Source organism: Oryctolagus cuniculus, chromosome 13 (genome assembly GCF_964237555.1).
Source record: "Oryctolagus cuniculus chromosome 13, mOryCun1.1, whole genome shotgun sequence".
Lineage (NCBI taxonomy): Eukaryota > Metazoa > Chordata > Mammalia > Lagomorpha > Leporidae > Oryctolagus > Oryctolagus cuniculus.
In genome coordinates, this window is record NC_091444.1 from 50,855,708 (window position 1) to 50,876,888 (window position 21,181).

Below are 21,181 nucleotides of genomic sequence, written 5' to 3' on the forward strand. Positions count from 1 at the left end.
CAGGATTGCCCGCGAACTAGAGCGCACGCGCAGGAGGAGTTATTGCGGAAGCGGGGAGAGGGCGAGAGGGCGAGGCTTAAGTACTGCGCATGAGCAGAGCGTGACGTTTGGGTTTGAAGTTCCTGGTGAAGCGTAGACGCGTTAACTAGCTTCCTGTAACCGTCCTCGGGCCGAGCCCGGGGTTCTGCTCCAGTTTCGAGGTGTCACGGCTAGTTTCTTGTTTAAGCCCTAGAATCTTGCCGTCGGAGTTCGGAGCAAACTCGGTTCTGGTTCCTGTTCTCAGTTCCGTTTTCCCCGAGTTCTCGCGAGATTGGCAGAGCGACCCCGAGAGCAGCCCGAGAACCGGTATCCTAGGAGCTTGAAGCCTCTGAAACGTTTCTGCGGCCTGAGTCGGGAGTCAGCCTAACGCCAGTGAGCCCCGACTGGGATCCTGGCAGTGATGGATGAGGACCTGGTTTTGGCACTTCAGCTTCAGGAGGAGTGGAACTTGCAGGTTGCGGAGCGCGATGGCGCCCAGGAGCCCCTGTCGCTGGTAGACGCGTCCTGGGAGTTGGTGGACCCCACGCCGGATTTGCAGGCCCTGTTTGTGCAGTTCAACGACCGGTTCTTCTGGGGCCAGCTGGAGGCCGTGGAGGTGAAGTGGAGCTTGCGCATGACCCTGTGAGTCCCGAGCCCCGCGGGGGGAACCGAGGCGGAGGGGGCCGCACTTCTTGCCTGCCAGTCCCAGGGGAGTTAAACCAGAGCGTTTGGCTTTGGACGCTTGATGTGTTTCTCTCTTCTTATCCAGTTCAAACAGCTAAGAAAGCTATGTAGCTCACGCCACTGTAGTTGGAATTAGAAAGAACATAATGAGGGGGAAAAAGACCAAAAGAAGAAGAAGAAAAAAAAAAAGACAACTCGCCCCACTGTAAAGTCACACGTTTCTAACCTTCCTGTGCTAGTGCTCTAGAAAACAAGAGGGACAAGCACTCAGATCTTTCCAGAAAGGCAGCTGAGGACGCAGAAAAACTGCCGAAGGCTGCGTGATGGCCTAGTTAACAAACCACCACTTGGTGTAGTGAGCCAGTGTTTTGGAATGGGGAGGGAGTTGAGGTCTCCATATTTCTCGACTCGGGAGCTCTTTGGTGATGCTTCTAAAAGGATCCCCTCTCTACACATGAAGTTTGAGAGCTGCTGATTTGAGTTGATAAGCTGCACATTATCAGAGTTAAGTTTCAGTTACCACTTTGCCATGCCTCTTTTTCTGACTGAGAAAGACAGAGATTTTCCATTTGCTGGTTGTCTTCCTAAATATCCACAACAGGGGGTGGAGTGAGGTTGGGGGTGGGGACGGGGTAGGCCAGATTGAATGCAAGAGCTAGGAACTCCATCTTGGTCTCCAACACAGGTGACAGAAACTCAAGTAGTGGGGCCATCATCTGCTGTCTCCCAGGGGCATTAGCAGGCAGCTGGTCACTGAAGCAGGGCTGAACCTGCCGTGTCACAGTGCCTGCCCCCCACGGTTGTTTTTGATTTGATACAAAACAACCTACAGTAGGACAGATTAAGGTGTGATACAAAATCGTGTTTAAAGTACAAATCTCCTTCATATATGCTGCTGGACATCTGCTTGTTAACCACCACAAACTGATGATAGCTTGTGGGGGGAAGAGGCTTAGAGTAGAACAGGATTGTCCTGGGTGAGCTCTTGCATGCAGCCTGCAATGGAGTGGGAAGCCATTGCTCTTCATGAACAGAGATGAAGCACTAGTGTCTGTTCCCAAAGAGGATATACTTTCCAGAAAGCTCTCTCCTAATAGAGTGTATAAGAATCTGTTTTGTTTCTCTTTTGTATATGTCTGCTTGATAACTGTAACCCATTTTTGTGGTGGTTGTTTTCCAGGTGTGCTGGCATATGCAGCTATGAAGGAAGTGGTGGAATGTGTTCCATCCGTCTTAGTGAACCCCTTTTAAAGTTGAGACCAAGAAAGGATCTTGTAGAGGTATTCTTTGAGTAAACCTGATTCTTAGCTCAGTAATTTACAGATTCTTGTCACTGATTTAGATTGCTTTGAACTAACTTCTACATTTAAAAAGAAACATTTTTCTCATAGAATGCACTTGAGTTATGGGGCAAATAATAATGAGTACCTTCTACTTTTACAGTGCTTCAAAGTTAAGAAAGGATTTTAGGTATATTATCTCGTATCTTATTTAATCTTTATGATAGCCCTATGTGTTGTGATCTTCAATATTTAAAAAAGCTTTTTTTTTTTTTTTTTTTGAAAGGCAGAGTTACAGAGAGAGGGAGAGAGAGATTGATTGATTGATTGATCTTCCATCTGCTAGTTCGCTCCCTAAATGACTGCAACAGCCAATGCTGGGCTAGTCCAAAGCCCAAAACTTGGAACTCCATTTGGGTGTCCCACATGGGTGGCAGGGGCCCAGGCATTTGGACCATCTTGCACTGCTTTCCCAGGTACCTTACCAGGGAGCTGGATCAGAAGTGGAACAGTTGAGATTCAGACTGGTGCTGCTGTGGAATGCTGGTGTCACAGGCAGCAAGTTTACCTGCTGTGCCGCAGTGCCGACCCCATCTTCATTTTAAATGAGGAAGTGAAGGTTTAGAGGCGTTAAGTAATTTGTTTAAGTTCCATATTTAGATGCAGAGAACCCCCCAGAATCCAGGTTTTCCCATTGAGACACAAAATTTTTCATTATCCTCTGTTAAGTCACCATGTTGCTGAGTTGGCAGCTGAAGTCAGCCGGAGGGCACACTTCATATCTAGGGCTGTGATCACTCTTGCTAGCAAAACAGAGCAGAAGGACCACTGTGCATACTTTAGGCATCTACTAAACGTAACTTAGTTTGGATTAGGCAGACACCCAGTGTGCTCCCAGTGGGATTTGTCCTGCTGCAGTGATATCCCTTGGGAAATCTACACAAAAGAACCTGCAGTGGTAAATATGTTAGACATAAACGGGCCTGGAAATCCTGAAGGGTGCTATTTTTAAGCATAGTAAAAGGTAATAGGTTTCACAGTATGGAAGTATTTAACACTACTGAATTAGTTACATAAAAAGGTTAATATGGTAAATTGTATATTATGTGTTTCTTTTTTGATCACATTTTGTGAAAAAAAATAAGTAGCTGCTAAATATAAAATGGCACAACAGAAATACTTGGTTAATGAAAAAGGAGGAATAAAGAACAAAGCCCAGATGACAAAGAGGAAAGTAGGCATAAACAATATCCATTATTACATTAAATGTAAGCAAGCTAAACACTTCAGTTAAAGATATGGAATAACAAAAAGGTTGAGGGCTGTTGCTGTGGCATAGTGGGTTAAGTCTCCGCCTGCAGCACCAGCATCCCATAGGGGCTCTGGTTCATGTCCTGGCTGCCCCACTTCTGATCCAGCTTCTTGCTAATGGCCTAGGAAAGCAGTGGAAGATGGCCCAAGTCCTTGGGCCCCTGCACCCACATGGGAGACCTGGGTGAAGGTCTTGGCTCCTGCATTCGGCCTGGCCCAGCCCTGACTACTGTGGCTATTTGGGGAGTGAACTAGCGGATTGAAAATACCCCTCTCTGTAACTCTTGACTTTCAAATAAATAAATAAGTCTTAAAGAATAAAAAAAAGGTTGAACATCTCTAATCTGAAAATCCAAAATGTTCTAAAAATCCAAGACGTTTTTAGTACCAGCATGATGCTACAATGGAAAATTCCACACCTGACTTGATGCCACAGCAGAAACTCAAGTACCCTAAAAACAGCATGCAAAATTACCTTCAAGCTATATGTCATAAGGTATATATGAAACATAAATTAATTTTGTGTTTAGACTTAGCTACTAACCCCATGATGTCTCATTATGTAAGTGAAAATATTTCAAAATCCAAAATAGTTTTGGTCACAAGCATTCCAGATAAGGGATACTCAACCTATATTAGATTAAAAGAGGCGTAATTATAGTAAAGATGTACACATGTTAAGAGAATGGAAAATTATGTCATCCAGACATTTTGCAACAGAAAGCTATTATGGCTATATTAATATCTGACTAAAAAGCGGCTGGTGTTGTGGCATAGCAGGTAAAGCCTCTACCTATGATGCCAGCATCCCATATAAGCGTCGGTTCATGTCCTGTCTGATCCACTTCCAATCCAGCTCCATGCTAGTGGCCTGGGAAAAGCAGGGGAAGGTGGCCCAAATGCTTGAGCCTTTGCCATCCATGTGGGAGAACTGGAGGAAGCTCCTGGCTCCCAGCTTGTGGCCATCTGGGGAGTGAACCAGTGGATGGGAGATTCTCATTCTCTCTCTCTCTCTCTCTCTGTTTCTTCTTCTCTTTCTGTAACTCTGACTTTCAAATAAAATAAATATTAAAAAAAAAAAGACTAAAAAACCTCAAGGACACAAGTTTTAGTAGAAAGGGGACATTTTGTAATGATGAGAGTCTATTAAACAAAAACATGACTGTGAAAGGTAGTATAGTTTTAAATTCTTTGAAACATAAATTTGGAGGTGCAAAAACACAACTATTTTAGTAATTCAATAAGCAGAAAAAATAGTACACATAAAACAAACCAAAAGTTTGAACAGCATTATTAACCAAATAAGCCTTATAAGGTGCCTTAATTAGAAGACTATCTGTGTGATAAATGTGTATTAAATAAATTATTAAACATATGAGCTTTTTTTTTTTTTTTAAACTGCTGAACGGGAGGATTAGAAATGGGTGATAGTCCTGTCAGGGGAGCATTTCCTGTTGGCAGAAAGCCATAGTATCAACCTGGTCAAGAACAGAGGAAGAATGTCTTGCAAATAGTTAATTGAATCATAATGAATGGGATTCAGAAAATGAAAAGAAGTCAAGATTTATAAATATAGATTTTATTAGTACTACCACCACTCTTACCATTCACTTTTCAGCACCTTTTGTGTGCCTGACTTTGAACTAGATTAATTGTAGCCGTTACCCTAGAGCAGGTAGGAACTTTTCCCACATCTCATTCTTAATAAATAATAGATCCTTGGTTTAGGCTCTAGTCCCTGGCTCTAAAGGTCTTATTCTGTCCCCTGTATCACTCAGCCTTATAGCTGTTACTACTGATCATTAAAATCTGGAGAGCTGAGCCTTAAAGGACAGATTGGACTATGGACAAGAAGAGATGGTAGACTACTCATGGCAGAATGTAAGGGAGGTTTTTTTTTCCTTTTTTTTAATATTATTTAATTGAAAGTCAGAGTTACACACACAGTGAGAGAGAGAGAAGTCTTCTATCCAATGGTTCACTCCCCAGTTCGCTGCAACAGCTGAAGCCAGGAGCCAGGAGCTTCTTCCAGGTCTCCCACGTGGGTGCAGGGGCCCAAGGATTCAGGCCATCTTCTGCTGCCTTCCCAGGCCATAGCAGAGAGCTGGATTGAAACTGAAGTAGCCAGGTCTTGAACCAGCGCCCATATGGGATGCCAGAGCTTCAGGCCAGGGCGTTAACTCGCTATGCCACAGTGCTGGCCCCTGTAAGGGAATTTTATGAACAAAAGAGAACTCGTGACATATTTACGACCAGAAATTGTTGCCTTTGACCAGATAGAACATTAATGGGAAACAAGTATGTTGGGACCACGTTATAGAGCTTGACTCTAGCTAAATGTGGAAAGCAGTAGGTATATAAAGCTAGAAATGTTTTGTATGGTGTCATGTATGATTTTCAAAATGTGTTAAATGTTTAACTGAACACAAAATCAGCACCCTAAATTCGTTTCTCCTTTATAAGAAAATTGTCAGTGTTTTAAAAGGTTGGGAAAGTTTTGAAATGTAGAGTGGCCTTTGTTGAGTACGTATCTTTTGAATAGAATGTCATTTACTTGAAAAATAAAGTTCTTTTTAAGAAATACAGTTAGGGCCGGTGCTGTGGCTCAATAGGCTAATCCTCCGCCTGTGGCACCGGCACACCAGGTTCTAGTCCCGGTCAGGGTGCCAGATTCTGTCCCGGTGGCTCCTCTTCCAGTCCAGCTCTCTACTGTGGCCCGGGAAGGCAGTGGCAGATGGCCCAAGTGCTTGGGCCCTGCAGCCACATGGGAGACCAGGAGGAAGCACCTGGCTCCTGGCTTCGGATCAGCAGCCGTGGTGGCCATTGGAGGGTGAACCAACAGTAAAGGAAGACCTTTCCCTCTGTCTCTCTCTCTCTCACTGTCCACTCTGCCTGTCAAAAAAATAATAATAATAATAATAATACAGTTAATAATTTTAAAAGGGACATTTTCATAATGACCATGATAAAATGTGTAATTTTCCCCATTTTTCTGTTCAACCTAATTTTATAAGACTAAAATTCATTATTGCAAGTCTAGTTCTTCTATGAAAATTATGCTTTAAAAATTCTGGAAGATTTTGAAGAAAGTATGCTTTTGAAGATTTTTATGATTTTTAGTTTTTCAAAAAAGCATATTTGTATTTTTTAGAGCAAAAAGGCTTAGTAATCCTGAATGCTTTCTAAAATTTTGCACATAAACTTCTCTATCCTTGAAGTGAAATAAACAGTAGGTTTTATTGTGTGTTTAAAATTTTACATGAATTGAAACCCTAAGACTAGAATCTTGTTCTATGCTTGTCCTTCTCTGTCCTGAGCTCCCTGCCTACCATAGGAACTATCATTAGATCCTTAACTTTTTCTTTCATTTCTCTGTTTTACAAATACTTCCATTCATTTACTATTCCCCTCTACCACACACTATATATATAAAAGATTTATTAATTTATTTGAAAGGCAGAGAGAGAGAGAGAGAGAGAGATCTTCCATCTGCTGGTTCTCTCCTCAGAGAGAAGTTGTTGCCGGGAGTTGTGCTGATCTGAAGCCAGGAGCCAGGAGCTTCATCCGGGTCTCCCACGCAGGTGCAGGATCCTACTGCTTTTCCAGGCCATAGCAGAGAGCTGGATCAGAAGTAGAGCAGCAGCTGGGACTGGAACCAGCACCCTTATGTTATGCTGACACTGCAGATAGTGGCTTTACCTGCTACCCCACAGTACTGGCCCCCACACAATAAATTTTTTAAAGATTTATTTATTTGAAAGGCAGTTACAGAAAAAGAGGACACACACACACACACACACACATCATCCATTTACTGTTTCACTCTCCAAATGGCCACAACAGCTGGAGCTGGGCTGGTCCGAAGCCAGGAGCTTCTTCTGGTCTACCATGTGGGTAAAGGGGCCCTAGCATTTGGGCTATCTTCTGCTTTCCCAGGGACATTGTCAGGGAACTGGATCAAAAGTTGAGCAGCCAGGACACAAACTGGTGTCTGTATAGAATACTGGCATCACAGGCGGTGGCTTTACCCACTACACCACCCACTACACCAAATGCCAGCCCCTGTACTTTATCTTTTTCCTAAACTTTGGAATTTCCTCCAAATAATCTCTTAGAACTTTTCGGTTTTTTTGGCTGCATAGAATTCCATCTTGTAGATGTACTATAGTGCATTCAACCGAGCTTCTGTTGCTAAACACTTGAGTTATTTCTAATCTTTTGCCATTATAAACAGTGCCACAAAAAATATGCTTTGCATATATGACCTTTCATGCTAGTCTGGGTATTGCTGGCTCAAAGGATAAATGAATTTGTAATTTTGCTAGATACCACCGAATTCTCCACAGAGGGTGTACCATTTCACACTTTGCCAGCAAAGTATGGTGAAGTTTATTTTCTCTTAGCTTTACTAACAATGTCAAACTTTAGGAGTTTTGCCAATCTTGATAAGCAAGATATAGTATCCTAATAGACTTTTTTTTTTTTTTTGACAGGCAGAGTTAGACAGTGAGAGAAAGAGAGAAAGGTCTTCCTTTTTCCATTGGTTCACCCCCCAAGTGGCCGCTACGGCCAGCGCGCTGCGCTGATCCGAAGCCAGGAGCCAGGTGCTTCCTCCTGGTCTCCCATGTGGCTGCAGGGCCCAAGCACTTGGGCCATCCTCCACTGCCTTCCCGGGCCACAGCAGAGAGCTGGATTGGAAGAGGAGCAACTGGGACAGAATCTGGTGCCCCAACTGGGACTAAAACCTGGGGTACTGGCGTTACAGGCGGAGGATTAACCAAGTGAGCTGCGGCGCCGGCCCTAATATACTGTTGATTCATATTTCTCTTATAAAAGAAGTTGAGCAGGTTTTCATATGTTTATGGGTCACTTATGCCTCGTGAACTCTGTAACCTTTGTCCATTTTAAAATGGAAGTGTTATTTCTCTTTTCTCATTAGGAACCCTTTATAATATTAGTAATTAATAACCTATGGTATGAATTACATGTATATTTTTCTGAGTTTCTCTTCATATTACTTAATAAATTTTTTCCTATCAGAATTATAAAGTTTTTGTTGTAGAATTCATTTATATTTTCTTCTGTGTTTTGATTAATAGAAGCCTTCCTGGACAAAGGAGTTCTTAACCTGGGAGCTACGAAGCTTCAGATGTTATGTGCAAAAGTTTTGAATGTGTGCTTACATAAGCTTTCTTGAAAGGTGGTTCATGTCTTTTGTCAGTTTGAGCCCGTGATCAAAATGTTCCATAACAAATTGATTGTTTTCTGTTTCAGACCCTCTTGCATGAAATGATACACGCCTATTTATTTGTGACTAATAATGATAAAGACCGGGAAGGACATGGTCCAGAGTTTTGTAAACATATGAATCGCATCAACCACCTGACTGGAGCCAATATAACGGTGTGTAAAGCCCTATGTATTTATGATATTTAGTAGCTATTAATTCAGTAGCTCCTGAGATTTAATTTAAATATAGGAATAGCAAGAAACAAATATTGTGTTTGAGGATTTGCAGCAGTGAATGACAGTCCTAGAGTAGAAGATGCTGATTGTTTTGTCTAAGCTTACGTGGTAGAAGGGCAGCAGAGCAGCAGTGTCCCTGAGACCTCTGACTTCCTATAGGTCAACATTTAAAAAAAAATTAACTTATTTATTTGAAAGGCAGAGAGACAAATAGAGTTGTTGTCATTGTTTCACTCCCTAAATGCCTATAACAGCCAGGGCTGGGCCAAGCCACAGCCTGGAGCCTGGTACTCAATCCAGGTTTCCCACATGGGTAGCAGGAACCCAGTTAAGCTATTACTGTTGTCTCCCAGGCAGCAGAGTCTGCATTAACAGAAAGCTGGCGTTAGGATTGGGATGTGGGAATTGACTCCTAAATACTCTGATATGGAAGGCAGGTGTTCCACCAGAGACTGACCTCTTAGGCCAAACACCTGCCCTGTAGGTCAACATTTTATGCATAGGTAATTCAGGCCTGCAACACCTCTCCTCTGGAATGTTAAAAGGATCTCTGAGGGGGCCGGTGCCGCGGCTCACTAGGCTAATCCTCCGCCCAGCGGCGCCGGCACACCGGGTTCTAGTCCCAGTCGGGGCGCCGGATTCTGTCCTGGTTGCCCCTCTTCCAGGCCAGCTCTCTGCTGTGGCCAGGGAGTGCAGTGGAGGATGGCCCAAGTGCTTGGGCCCTGCACCCCATGGGAGACCAGGAGAAGCACCTGGCTCCTGGCTCCTGCCATCGGATCAGCACGGTGCGCCAGCCGCAGTGCGCCGGCCGCGGCGGCCATTGGAGGGTGAACCAACGGCAAAAGGAAGACCTTTCTCTCTGTCTCTCTCTCTCTCACTGTCCACTCTGCCTGTCAAAAAAAAAAAAAAAAAAGGATCTCTGAGATTATATTTGAGAGATTATAGATTTTTTTTTAAAGATTTTATTTATTTTGGGAGGTAGAGTTACAGACAGAAAGGGAGAGAGAGAGAAAGGTCTTCATTCACTGGTTCACTCCCCAAACAACCTCAATGGCCAGAACTGAGCTGATCTGAAGCCAGGTGCTTCTTCCCAGTCTCCCACTTGGGTGCAGGGCCATCTTCTGCTTTCCCAGGCCATAAAAAGAGCTGGATCGGAAGAGAAGCATGCAGGACACGAACTGATGCCCTTTTGGGGTGCCGGTGCTTCAGGCAGAGGCTTAGCCCACTATGTCACAGCACAGCCTCTGTAGTTTCTTTCAGTCCATCGTATATTCTGGTAGTATTTCATGTGTCACTTCCTTCACCAGAAATCTTTTTCATTCATATCTCTGCATAGTATTGTAGCAGGTGGCAAAGCCTGGGGTCAAAAAAGCATGAGCCGTCAGACTGCTGGGGTTCAAATGCGCCTCCACTAATGATTAACCTTGTGACCTACTTAGCTCTTCTAGGTCTTATTTTACTCACATGGCAGATGGGGGGTGATAACAGTACCTATGTATTGGCGCCTTGTGAGGAGAAAGAATTAGAGGAGAAAACACATGCCAAACATTTTAGCACAATTTCGGCACTAATTAAATAGTCATTTTTATTGTATTGATTTTATTAATTATTAAATAATCATATTTTTCATATCCCCAACCCCAACTCTCCTGCTTGTGTCCTGTGTTTCTGTTTAACTGAATTTTTACCTCCCTGCCCTCCTCATGTGTGTCCCTTCCTTAAAGTGTGCTCTTTCTTCTAATTTGTATCACAGTGTCCTTCATCATTCCAGTGGGATGTAACTTCTCCCTCTTATCTCAACAGAGAAATTAACCTTTCACAATGTTTATTTTACTTTTATAAAAGTAAACATCCTGAACATAGGATAGCTTTTACTCTTTCTTATGTATATCTAGGTAAAGATGTAACGTACCCTTCATGAGATTAGCAAGTATTAAATTGAACTGAGTAGAATATAAATTCCTACATAGATTAAATTCTGTGTGTGTGTGTGTGTGTGTGTGTGTGTTTTACAAAATTTTATTCATTTATTTGAGAGAGAGAGTTCTTGTCTACTGGTTTACTCCCTAAAGGATTACAATGCTTGAGGCAGGATCAGGGCCAAAGCTAGAAGCTGGGAATGCAATCCAGGTGTCCCACAAAGGTGGCAATTACTTGAGCCATTATCACTGTCTCCTAGGGTCTATATTAGCAGGAAGTGGAGCGAGAAGCCAGAGGGGGGAGTCAAGCCAGGCACTCCACTGTGGGATGTGGGCATCTTTGTTAGCCTAAATATCCACTCCCAGGTATTTCCTTTCTTTCAAAGTCAGTAAAGGCAATGTGTTGGAAAATGAAAAGTTCTGGGCATGGCATTGTGGATTGGAGGGTTAAGCTGTCACCTGCAGTGCCAGCATGCCATAAGGGCACCAGTTTGAGTCCTGGCTGCTCCACTTCTGATCCAGCTCCCTGCCTGTATGCCTGGGAAAGCTGTGGAAGCTCGCGGCCATTTGGAGTATCTATCAGTTTTTGCTTTTCTAAAGACCTGGTTAATTATTAGTTACATGTTTCAATTATTTTTACACCAAAATAAACTCAATTCCATATTTTTACATGCACTTTTGGAAGTACTTTTTTTTAAAAGATTTATTTATTTATTTGAAAGAGTTACACAGAGAGAAGAGAGGCAGAGAGAGAGAGAGAGAGGTCTTCCATCCGATGGTTCACTCCTCAATTGGCCTCAATGGCCGTAGCTGCGCTGATCCGAAGCTAGGAGCCAGGAGCTTCTTCCGGGTCTCCCACGTGGGTGCAAGGGCCCAAGGACTTGGGCCATTTTCTGTTGCTTTCCCAGGCCATAGCAGAGAGCTGGATGGGAAGTGGAGCAGCTGGGTCTTGAACCGGCACCCACATGGGATACCGCTGCTGCGCCGGCCCCTGGAAGTACTTTCTTATTTATTTATTTATTTATTTGACAGAGTTAGAAAGTGAGAGAGACAGAGAAAAGCCTTCCGTTGGTTCACCCCCCAAATGGCCGCTACGGCCGGAGCTACGCTGATCCAAAGGCAGAAGCCAGGTGCGTCCTCCTGGTCTCCCATATGGGTGCAGGGCCCAAGCACTTGTGCCATACTCCACTGCCTTCCCCGGGCCACAGGAGAGAGCTGGACTGGAAGAGGAGCAACTGGGACTAGAACCGGTGCCCACATGGGATGCCAGTGCTGCAGGCGGAGGATTAACCAAGTGAGCCACGGCACCAGCCCTGAAAGTACTTTCATAAATGGCTTGGTTAAACCCTGGTGTCTTTCCCATTGTTCAGTTGGAAGAGAATATACTCTTTTTTTTTTTTTTTTTGACAGGCAGAGTGGACAGTGAGAGAGAGACAAAGGTCTTCCTTTTGCCGTTGGTTCACCCTCCAATGGCCTCTGCAGCCTGCGCGCTGCGGCTGGCGCACCGCGCTGATCCGATGGCAGGAGCCAGGTACTTCTTCTGGTCTCCCATGGGGTGCAGGGCCCAAGCACTTGGGCCATCCTCCACTGCACTCCCTGGCCACAGCAGAGAGCTGGCCTAGAAGAGGGCCAACCGGGACAGAATCCAGCGCCCCGACCCGGACTAGAACCCGGTGTGCCGGCGCCGCAAGGTGGAGGATTAGCCTAGTGAGCCACGGCACCGGCAAGAATGTACTCTTTTATCTTGACTGTGTCTTTTTCTTAGGTTTTTACAGAGTGAATACCCGTTGGTTCTACAAGTTACATCCTGTTGGGACAAACTGCACAGGGAATCTACTTTCACGCTGTCAAGCAATGTTTTATTTTAGTGACTACATTGTTAAATAAAAGTCACATTCCTGGCCTGTAGGAGTTAGAAGAGTTGGAAGCAAAACAGATCCAATTCTCTGTCTTTGCTAATGGATTATTAAGTGACAGGTTCTGAACATAATGGAGAGGACAGTCCAACATAATCTCTTTGCCCCAAAACCTATGTCCCAGTACCTTCTGCATCTAAAATAAGGTGCAGTATTTGCATGCTTGTCAAGTAAAGTAATATTCTTGTTTCTGATAGAGAAATAATATACAACTGTCAATGGAGTTATAGAAAACTTAGCATTACCCTTTATTAGAAGGTAAAGGTCTTTGTTAGAAAAATACATACACACAGATACTCCTTATTCTTATACAAATAGTGATGTGCCACCAAGAAGACAGAAGAAAAAGTGTATATAGGCACTTAGGATTGACAGTTGCTTTTTAAGAAATTTGTTTTGTTTTGTTTTGAGTGGCAGAGAGAGTGAGTTCCCATGCATGTGCTGATTTCACTACCCAAGTCCCTGCAATAACCAGGTCTATGCCAGGAGCTGGTAACACAATGCAGGTCTCCCATGTGAGTGGCAGGGACCTAACTTAAACTACTTGAGTGTCACCTGCTGCCTCCCAGGGTGCGCATTAGCAGGAATCTGGAATCAGGGGTGGAGCTGGCCCTCAGACCCGGGCACTCCCATCTGGGATGCAGGTGCAAGTGGCATCTTCCCTACTGATTCAGGTGCCTGCTCCAGGAGTAGCAGTCCGCAGTGCTGACTTTCTGTGTTGGAAGATCAAATCCTCTTTTCAAGTAGAACTGCTTTCTGCTTAGGATCTAAGTTAAGGTTTCATTTATAGGGTGAGTGGAAAGAATCCTGCTGAAGACTGAAAAGAATATTGCAAAGAATCTTTCATTTAACTCAGTGACTTTTCCTTCACTTGGCAAATGCTTACTGAATACCTTCGCTGTGCCGAGCACTACAGTGTGTTATATTAGCACAAGGGCCACAAAAATGAAAACATTCAAATTCTGGAGAATTTTCAGTTTGGTAGGAGAGACACATCTCTGAATAGATAAAATGTTACCCCTAAAGTGTATCACAGAGTAGCCAAGAACTTCGAGAATGTGGAAAGCAAGCTTAGCAGAGGCGTCATTTGTTAGGATGCTTGTATGCTAGGGTCAAGCATTTACAGAAAATAGTTTATTTATTATTTATTTGAAAGGCAGAGTTAGAGGAGGAAAGACAGAGACAGACAGACAGACACTGAGACTCTAATTGATCTGTCTTCCATCCTCTGGTTCACTCCACAAATGGCCGCAATGGCCAGAGCTTCTTCCGAGTCTCCCACGTGGGTGTAGGACACGAGCACTTGGGCCATCTTCCACTGCTTTCCCAGGCACGTTGGTAGGGAGCTGGATCAGAAGTGGAGCAGGGATCTCGAATTGGCACCCATATGGGATGCTGGCATTGCAGGTGGAGGCTTAACCTGCTATACTACAATGCTGGCCCCCAGAACGTTTTGGTATGGTTACTTATAGGGAAAATTTCCATTTATCAGTAACAATGATTCTTGTGGTGTTATATATATCAAATCTTTATTTTAATTGGTGTTAGTTTTAAAACTTCATTTCTGAGACAGTGTCTGTGGAAGGTTTTCATGGATTTTGTTCTCTTTTTTTTTTTTTTTAATTAATTAATTTATTTGAAAGTCAGAGTTAGAGAAGGAGAGGCAGAGAGAGAGGTCTTCCATCTGCTGGTACACTCCCCAGATGACCCAATGGCCGGAGTTGTATCAATGCGAAGCCAGGAATCAGAGCCTCTCCTGGGTCTTCCTACGTGGGTGCAGGGCCCCAAGGACTTGGGCCATCCTCCACTGCTCTCCCAGGCTGCAGCAGAGAGCTGGATCGGAAGTGGAGCAACCGGGACTCGAACTGGCACCCATATGGGATACTGGCATTGCAGGCGGCAATATTTACCTGCTATGCCACAGTGCCGGCCTCTATTTTTTTTTTTTTTTTATTTTTGTTTATTTGAAGGACAGAGTTAGAGAGAGAGGTAGACAGAGAGAGAGGTCTTCCATCCACTGATTCCATCTGACCAGGGACTTAGGCTGTCTTCCATTGCTTTCCCAAATGCATTAGTAGGGAGCTGGATCAGAAGAGGAGCAGCTGGCTCTAGCCCATATGGGATGCTGGCACTTCAGGCCAGGGCTTTAACCCACTGCACCACAGCACCTGCCCCGTAGATTTTGTTTTTAAAAGCATTGTCTTCTAAGCTCATGAGTTTGGTTTGTTTTTTTTTTTTTTTTTTTTTTCACAGCTTAGGAAATATTAAATTAATTGCTGTTATTTTCCATTAAGATGGATTTTTGAGCAATAGCCATTGTTTCTCCCAAATTAAAACTTTTCAGAAAGCTCTGGGAAATGGACAGTTTAATCTTCACCCCTGCCAAGACTGTTTATTTGCAATATTTCCTTAAAATTGTTAACTTGTACATTCATCATGTACTAAAACTCCTCTCTCAACTCAGGTATACCATACTTTTCACGATGAGGTGGATGAGTACCGGCGACATTGGTGGCGCTGCAATGGGCCATGTCAGTATGAAAAACCATATTATGGCTATGTTAAACGTGCTACTAACAGGGCGCCCTCTGCTCATGACTATTGGTGGGCCAAGCACCAGAAAACCTGTGGAGGCACTTATATAAAAATCAAGGAACCAGAGAACTACTCAAAGAAAGGCAGAGGAAAGATGAAACTAGGACAGCACCTGGAATCGGCAGGGGAGAATAAAGGTACTTTAATATTTTTCCAACTTTTCCATGATCATAGCTATAATGTAAAGAATTACTCTCCTTTAGGAAACAGTATTAAGATAAGCTTGGCTGGCGTCACGGCTCACTAGGCTAATCCTCTGCCTATGGCACCGGCACCCCTGGTTCTAGTCCCTGTCGGGGTGCCAGATTCTGTCCTGGTTGCTCCTCTTCCAGTCCAGCTCTCTGCTGTGGCCCTGGAGTGCAGTGGAGGATGGCCCAGGTCCTTGGGCCCTGCACCCGCATGGGAGACCAGAAGTACCTGGCTCCTGGATTTGGATCGTTACAGCGCGCCGGCCGTAGTGGCCACTTGAGGGGTGAACCAACGGAAAAAGGAAGACCTTTCTCTTTCTCTCTTTCTCTCACTAACTCTGCCTGTCCAAAAAAAAAAAAAAAAAAAAAAAGATAAGCTTAAAGATTATTCCTAGTATAGAAGTTTTTTTTTTTTTTTTTTTAAGATTTATTATTTATTTGAAAATCAGAATTACACAGAGGAGAGGCAGAGAGAGAGAAAGAGAGAGGTCTTCCATCCGATTGTTCACTCCCCAATTGGCTGCAATGGCCGAAGCTGCATCGATCCAAAGCCAGGAGCCAGGTGCTTCTTCTGGGTCACCTATGTGGGTGCAGGGGCCCAAGGACTTGGGCCATCTTCTACTGCTTTCCCAGGCTATAGAAGAGAGATGGACTGGAAGTGGAGCAGCCGGGACTCAAACTGGCACTCATGTGGGATGCTGGCACTGCAGGTGGCAGCTTTACCCGCTACACCACAGTGCCGGTCCCCCTTGAAGTTTTCAAGTGTAGACTTAAGAAAAAAAATTCCATTTTCCATGAAATGATAATAGGAAGATATATTTCTCTCTATATAGAAATGAATAAAAGAAATTTTTCCATTGATAATATTTGAGGTAACGTCCCTTCTCCTATCTTAACCCAACTGAGTTATTAGAAAACAGACAGCAAAAGATTGTCAAATTAAAAATAAGTAATTCAAATAACAGTGCCTGAAGAGCAGGTCCTCACCACACCCCTTATCAGCTGGATTCTGAGTGACTTCCACCATTACTGTATGGGTGGAAAAGGGAAATGACATATTGAGAGGGATTCAGAAAGTTCATGGAAAATGGAATTGGAAGACAATGAGAATTTTCTTTTTTACAAAATTTTTAATGAACATTAAAATTATACATATTTTTGGGATATTCTATACATAAACACTGTATAATGTCTAATCAAGGTAAACAATCTATTTCCTCAAATGTTTAACATTAATTTATGGTGAAAATATCGAAAAATCCTTTGTTATGGTCTTTTTTTTTTTAAGAGGACAATTAGAATTTTCCATGAACTTTTTGAAGCTCTCTTTATATGCTGTGTTTTTAAATTAAATATTTTATTGTATTGATTTGAAAGAGTGATAGGGAGAGAGAAAGAGAACTTCACTGTTTCACTGCCTAAATAGCCATAATGGTTGAGTTTGGGCCAGGCTGAAGCCAGGACCCTGGAACTCCATCCACGTCTCCCATGTGGGTGGCAGGGGTCCAAGTACTTGGGCTATTTTCCACTGCTTTCTCAGGCACATTAGTAGAGAGCTGGATCAGAAGTGGAGCAGCTGAGACTTGAATCGGTTGCCCATATGGGATGCTGGCACCACAGACGGCAGCTTAACTCACTACTCCACAGTGCCAACTCCAGGATTCTTTATCTAAATGTGAGATACATTTAAAAAAAAAAAAATGTTTATTTGAAAGGCAGAGTTACAGGGAGGCAGAGGCAGAGAGAGAGGAGAGATGCCTTCTATACACTGGTTCGCTCCCCAGATGGCTACAGTGGCTGGAGCTGCGCCAATCCGAAGCCTGGAGCCAGGAGCTTCTTCTGGGTCTCTCACACAGGTGCAGGGGTCCAAGAACTTGGGCCATCTTCTACTGCTTTCCCAGGCCATAGCAGACTGGATGAGCATCTGGGATTAGAACCGGTGCCCACATAGGATGTAGGCATTGTAGGTGGTGGCTTTACCCACTGTGTTACAGTGCTGGCCCCAAGATACATTTTTTATCTTCTGTGTGTTTTTCAGAGCTTTGCCTTTTTTTTTTCTCTCTCTCTCTTAGAGCTTTGCTTTTGAAGATTGTCATTCTGCTGTTAATTGTTAATTATTCTATGGCTCAAGTTAAATAATATATTTTGGGAAAACTGTCCTTTTCACTTAATATTTACTGTTTCCTTCTGAGTTGAAGAAAATTCTTATTTGCTTCTCTTGCAGATAAAACCAGTAGAGGTGAGGCACAGCGATTAATCCCTTTTAGTGGGAAAGGATATGTTCTAGGCAAAACAAGCAACTCACCTTCATCTGGAAAGTTGATCTCTAATGCCTTCAATAAAACTCAAGGTCGTTTAAGTCAGGATCACTCAGGAAATGCTGTAAGACCAAACTCTAAACTTGAGGTAAAACTTGAACAGAATGGTTCAAATAAAAAATCTCATCTGATTTCCCCTGTTCTTAATGCCAATCACCAAAGTGTTTTAAACAACTACTTTTTTAAAGTATCAGTTGCCAACCCAAAAGCTTTCAGAAAAGTGAATGGATCCCCAATAAAAAGCTTAACAGTTGGTGATGCCACTAAAAACTCAAGCTCTTCTGGTTCTCAAAGAATGGCTACATCTTCTAACATGCCCCTAAGAAATTCTTTAAAAGCCGTGGAGTCAGCATCTGTTACTGCATCCCAGGTTGTGAGTGGACCTGAAGATAAAGTCCCAAATAAACGACCCAGGCTAGAAGACAAGACTGTTTTTGACAATTTTTTTATCAAGAAAAGGAAAATACAAAGCGGTGGAAGCGATCAGAAGTGTAGTTCATCTCCTGCAACCACAACTCAAAATTCCAGTAGTTCGTCCAGTCAGAGCAAAATGGTTAATTGTCCAGTTTGTCATAATGAAGTTTTGAATTCTGAAATTAATGAGCACTTGGACTGGTGCCTTGAAGATGATAGCATGAAAGTCAAAAACTGAAAAATCCTTGAAAGACGAATGGGTCTCATGTACCACCTGTTTTACCTCACTAATGTGCTGTGTCGGCCATTCAGGAAGTTCTGGTTAAGATAAGATTTGTAGGCTATAATTAGTTCACACAACCAGTATAAAATGTTCTATTTTACATATACATATGACAATATAATTAAAAATATTTTATCTCAAGGTGCTATAGTCACATTTGCCTTATGTATACGATAGCCTAGAGTTTGTTCTGTATAATTTTTACATACTTTTGCTCTTTCTTATTCTTAAAAGATTTTGAATCTGTTAAAGGATTTTGAATATCCTAAAAATATTCATGTGAAAAATTCTGTCAGATATTTGGTTAAATTGGATATTTATTAAGACTTTTTCCCTGAACTGATGTTAATCTTAGTGTCAGAATTACCTACTAAAACACAATCTACATTAGAAAATTTTTGTAGTTGTTTTAGGGTACTCAGGTTTTTTGTCTTTCTGCTTTTTGTTTTTATAAAATCTTAGCAGTTAAAGAATTTTATTTCTCTGTTCCACCTTTACTAAAAAGTGGTAGCAGATTTTAGGTTGAAGTAGATAAAGGAATATAGCAAAAATAATTAATGTTTCTTCTAGAATATTACTAGTAACAAGTTGCCACTGTAGTTCTGTGAGGTTGGATTTCATACTGAGTTTAGCAAAGTGAGTGGTTAAAATTCAGGGCTGATAAGTAACTGGTATATATAGTTTCACAAAGTTGCCTCATTTATGTAACAGTGGAAAATTATCTGGAAACAGTATTAACAAACCTTAAGCCAAAAGTTTAGAGCATTACAAGAAAAGGAATGCCATTTGTACACTGAAAAATGTTTTTGTTTTTAAAAATGCCCTTTTCCATGTTACAGCAAAAGGACGGAGATACTTTTATCATTTTGCTTTTTGTCTCATACAGCTCGTTGGCATACTCCCAGAGACCTCAGTTCACAAGTTTTCTGTTTAACTTTGTCACAGTATGATTTGTACATGGTAAGGTGCCCAACTCTGCAGTGACCACCTATGTAACCAATACCCAAATCAAGTTAGAGAACATTTTTGTCACCACAGCTGTACCTGGTCCGTACCCATCACTCTCACCACTCTCAAAGATTACTACTATTTTCACCTATTACCCAAAGGCTCAGCCTGTTTTTGAACTTCATAAGGTAGTATCTGTGGTGCTATATGTAGCAGAAGTTCATTTTCATTACCCTATAATATTTGTCTGAATAGGCCAGAATTTTTTCATTCATTCTAATATTAATGGACATTTGAATTATTTTCAGTTTGGGGCTTCTATGAATAATGCTTCTAAGAACATTCTTACTCATTTCTCTTGGGTGTATACTCAGGAATGGAACCGCTAGCTTCAGTGAGTAACTCTGCACTCCTGCCAGCAATGTGTGTGAGACTTTCAGTTCAGTATTCTTAACAGTTAGCATTTTCATTTTAGCCTCTCTGGTTGGATGTTTATAAGTTTCGATTTCTTAAAGCATGAATTAAAAATATTTAATAAATGTTTATAGTTAAATGGCTTCTAAAATATGTGTATTATGTTGAATAAATGCAGTTATACTTTCTCAAAGAATCGTTTTCTTTGAATCAATTTAACAGATTATATGCAGTTAAATTTCTGGGCCAAAACCACATAAAGGTCTGGGCTGTGAGGTAAATGAGGCAGTCTGTGTTCTCAAGGACTAGTCTTGCTGGGGCACGAGACCAAAGCGGGTCGATCTCAGTGCTGCCTGGTCAGTACTGTGGAGCAGGCCTCTGCCAGGAGCTTTGGGAAGCACCATGAGCACGCCCCCGTACTTCAGGGGAGGTTTCTGAGGAGACAACATCCAAGATGACTGTTCTACCCTGAGTCGTTAGCCTTGCTAAAAGAAGGGTAGAGCAGGCTTTGCAAAGAGGAAGTCAACTAGCACACCCTACTGGAGGAACTAGGAGCTGTTCCAAATGAATAGGATATAAAGGATGAAGGGCAGAAAGGCCCAAGGAGAAAGGCTGCAGATAGGACCTATCTAGCTAAGTAGAATTTTGAAGGCAGGGACCAAACCTACGATGCTTCCCACTTTATGTCCAGCGTGTGTAATGCCAAATATTAAGCATCTGTTGATCAGGTGGGGCTTGAAAAGTCTTGCAAGCAAGCCAGGGGCGTGTTGAGAAGTGGTTTCAGTGGGTTCCTCTTGGATGGAGGCAACAGAGATGGGATGGGAGGGATCTAGAGGGTGAGTTTGGGAAACAGGCTGTACAGTCAGAAGTGAACATAGCAATTAGCTGCAAGACTGCAAATTTGAAATCACATGAACATTTACTTAATCGGTATTGAAAACTTCTGAAAAAATTTGCACCCTAAGGATTGTTAATCAGTTACTTATTTCAAAGAAATCATTTTCTGTTTTGCTTAATTTTTCCTTTTAAAAAAACTTGCTACCTTAATACCAGACTTTGTAGTTATTTCAACCACTGTGGGGAGATGGGGTTGTAAGCTGCACTTTTTTTTTTTTTAAGGTTAAAAAAATTATTTTAAAGGTAGGTAGGAAGAGGAAAGAGAATCTTCCATCTACTGGTTCACTCCCCAAATGGCCAAAATGGCTGGGGCTGGGCCAGCCCAGAGCTGCTTCTGGGTCTGTAACATGGGTGCAGGGGCCCAAGCACCTGGACCACGTCCTACTGCTTTCCTAGGTGTATTAGCAGGGAGCTGGATTGGAAGTGGAACAGCCAGGTCTCAACTGGCGCCCATGTGGGATCAGTGTCATAGGCGGAGGCAAGCCCTGTAAATTACATTGCTATAAAGAGCCTGGTGTTTATGATGTCAG

At 42.7% G+C, this 21,181-nt stretch overlaps 1 protein-coding gene across 1 annotated transcript; it reads left to right on the forward strand.

Moving 5' to 3' along the window:
• Positions 1-46: 46 nt before the first annotated feature.
• SPRTN (SprT-like N-terminal domain) lies at positions 47-19,947 on the forward strand. The gene is made up of 5 exons (XM_002717370.5): positions 47-660; positions 1,883-1,982; positions 8,568-8,696; positions 15,059-15,326; positions 17,602-19,947. The coding sequence occupies exons 1-5, from the start codon at positions 440-442 to the stop codon at positions 18,345-18,347; spliced, it is 1,464 nt and encodes a 487-aa protein (XP_002717416.1). The 5' UTR covers positions 47-439; the 3' UTR covers positions 18,348-19,947.
• The last annotated feature ends 1,234 nt before the right edge of the window (positions 19,948-21,181 follow it).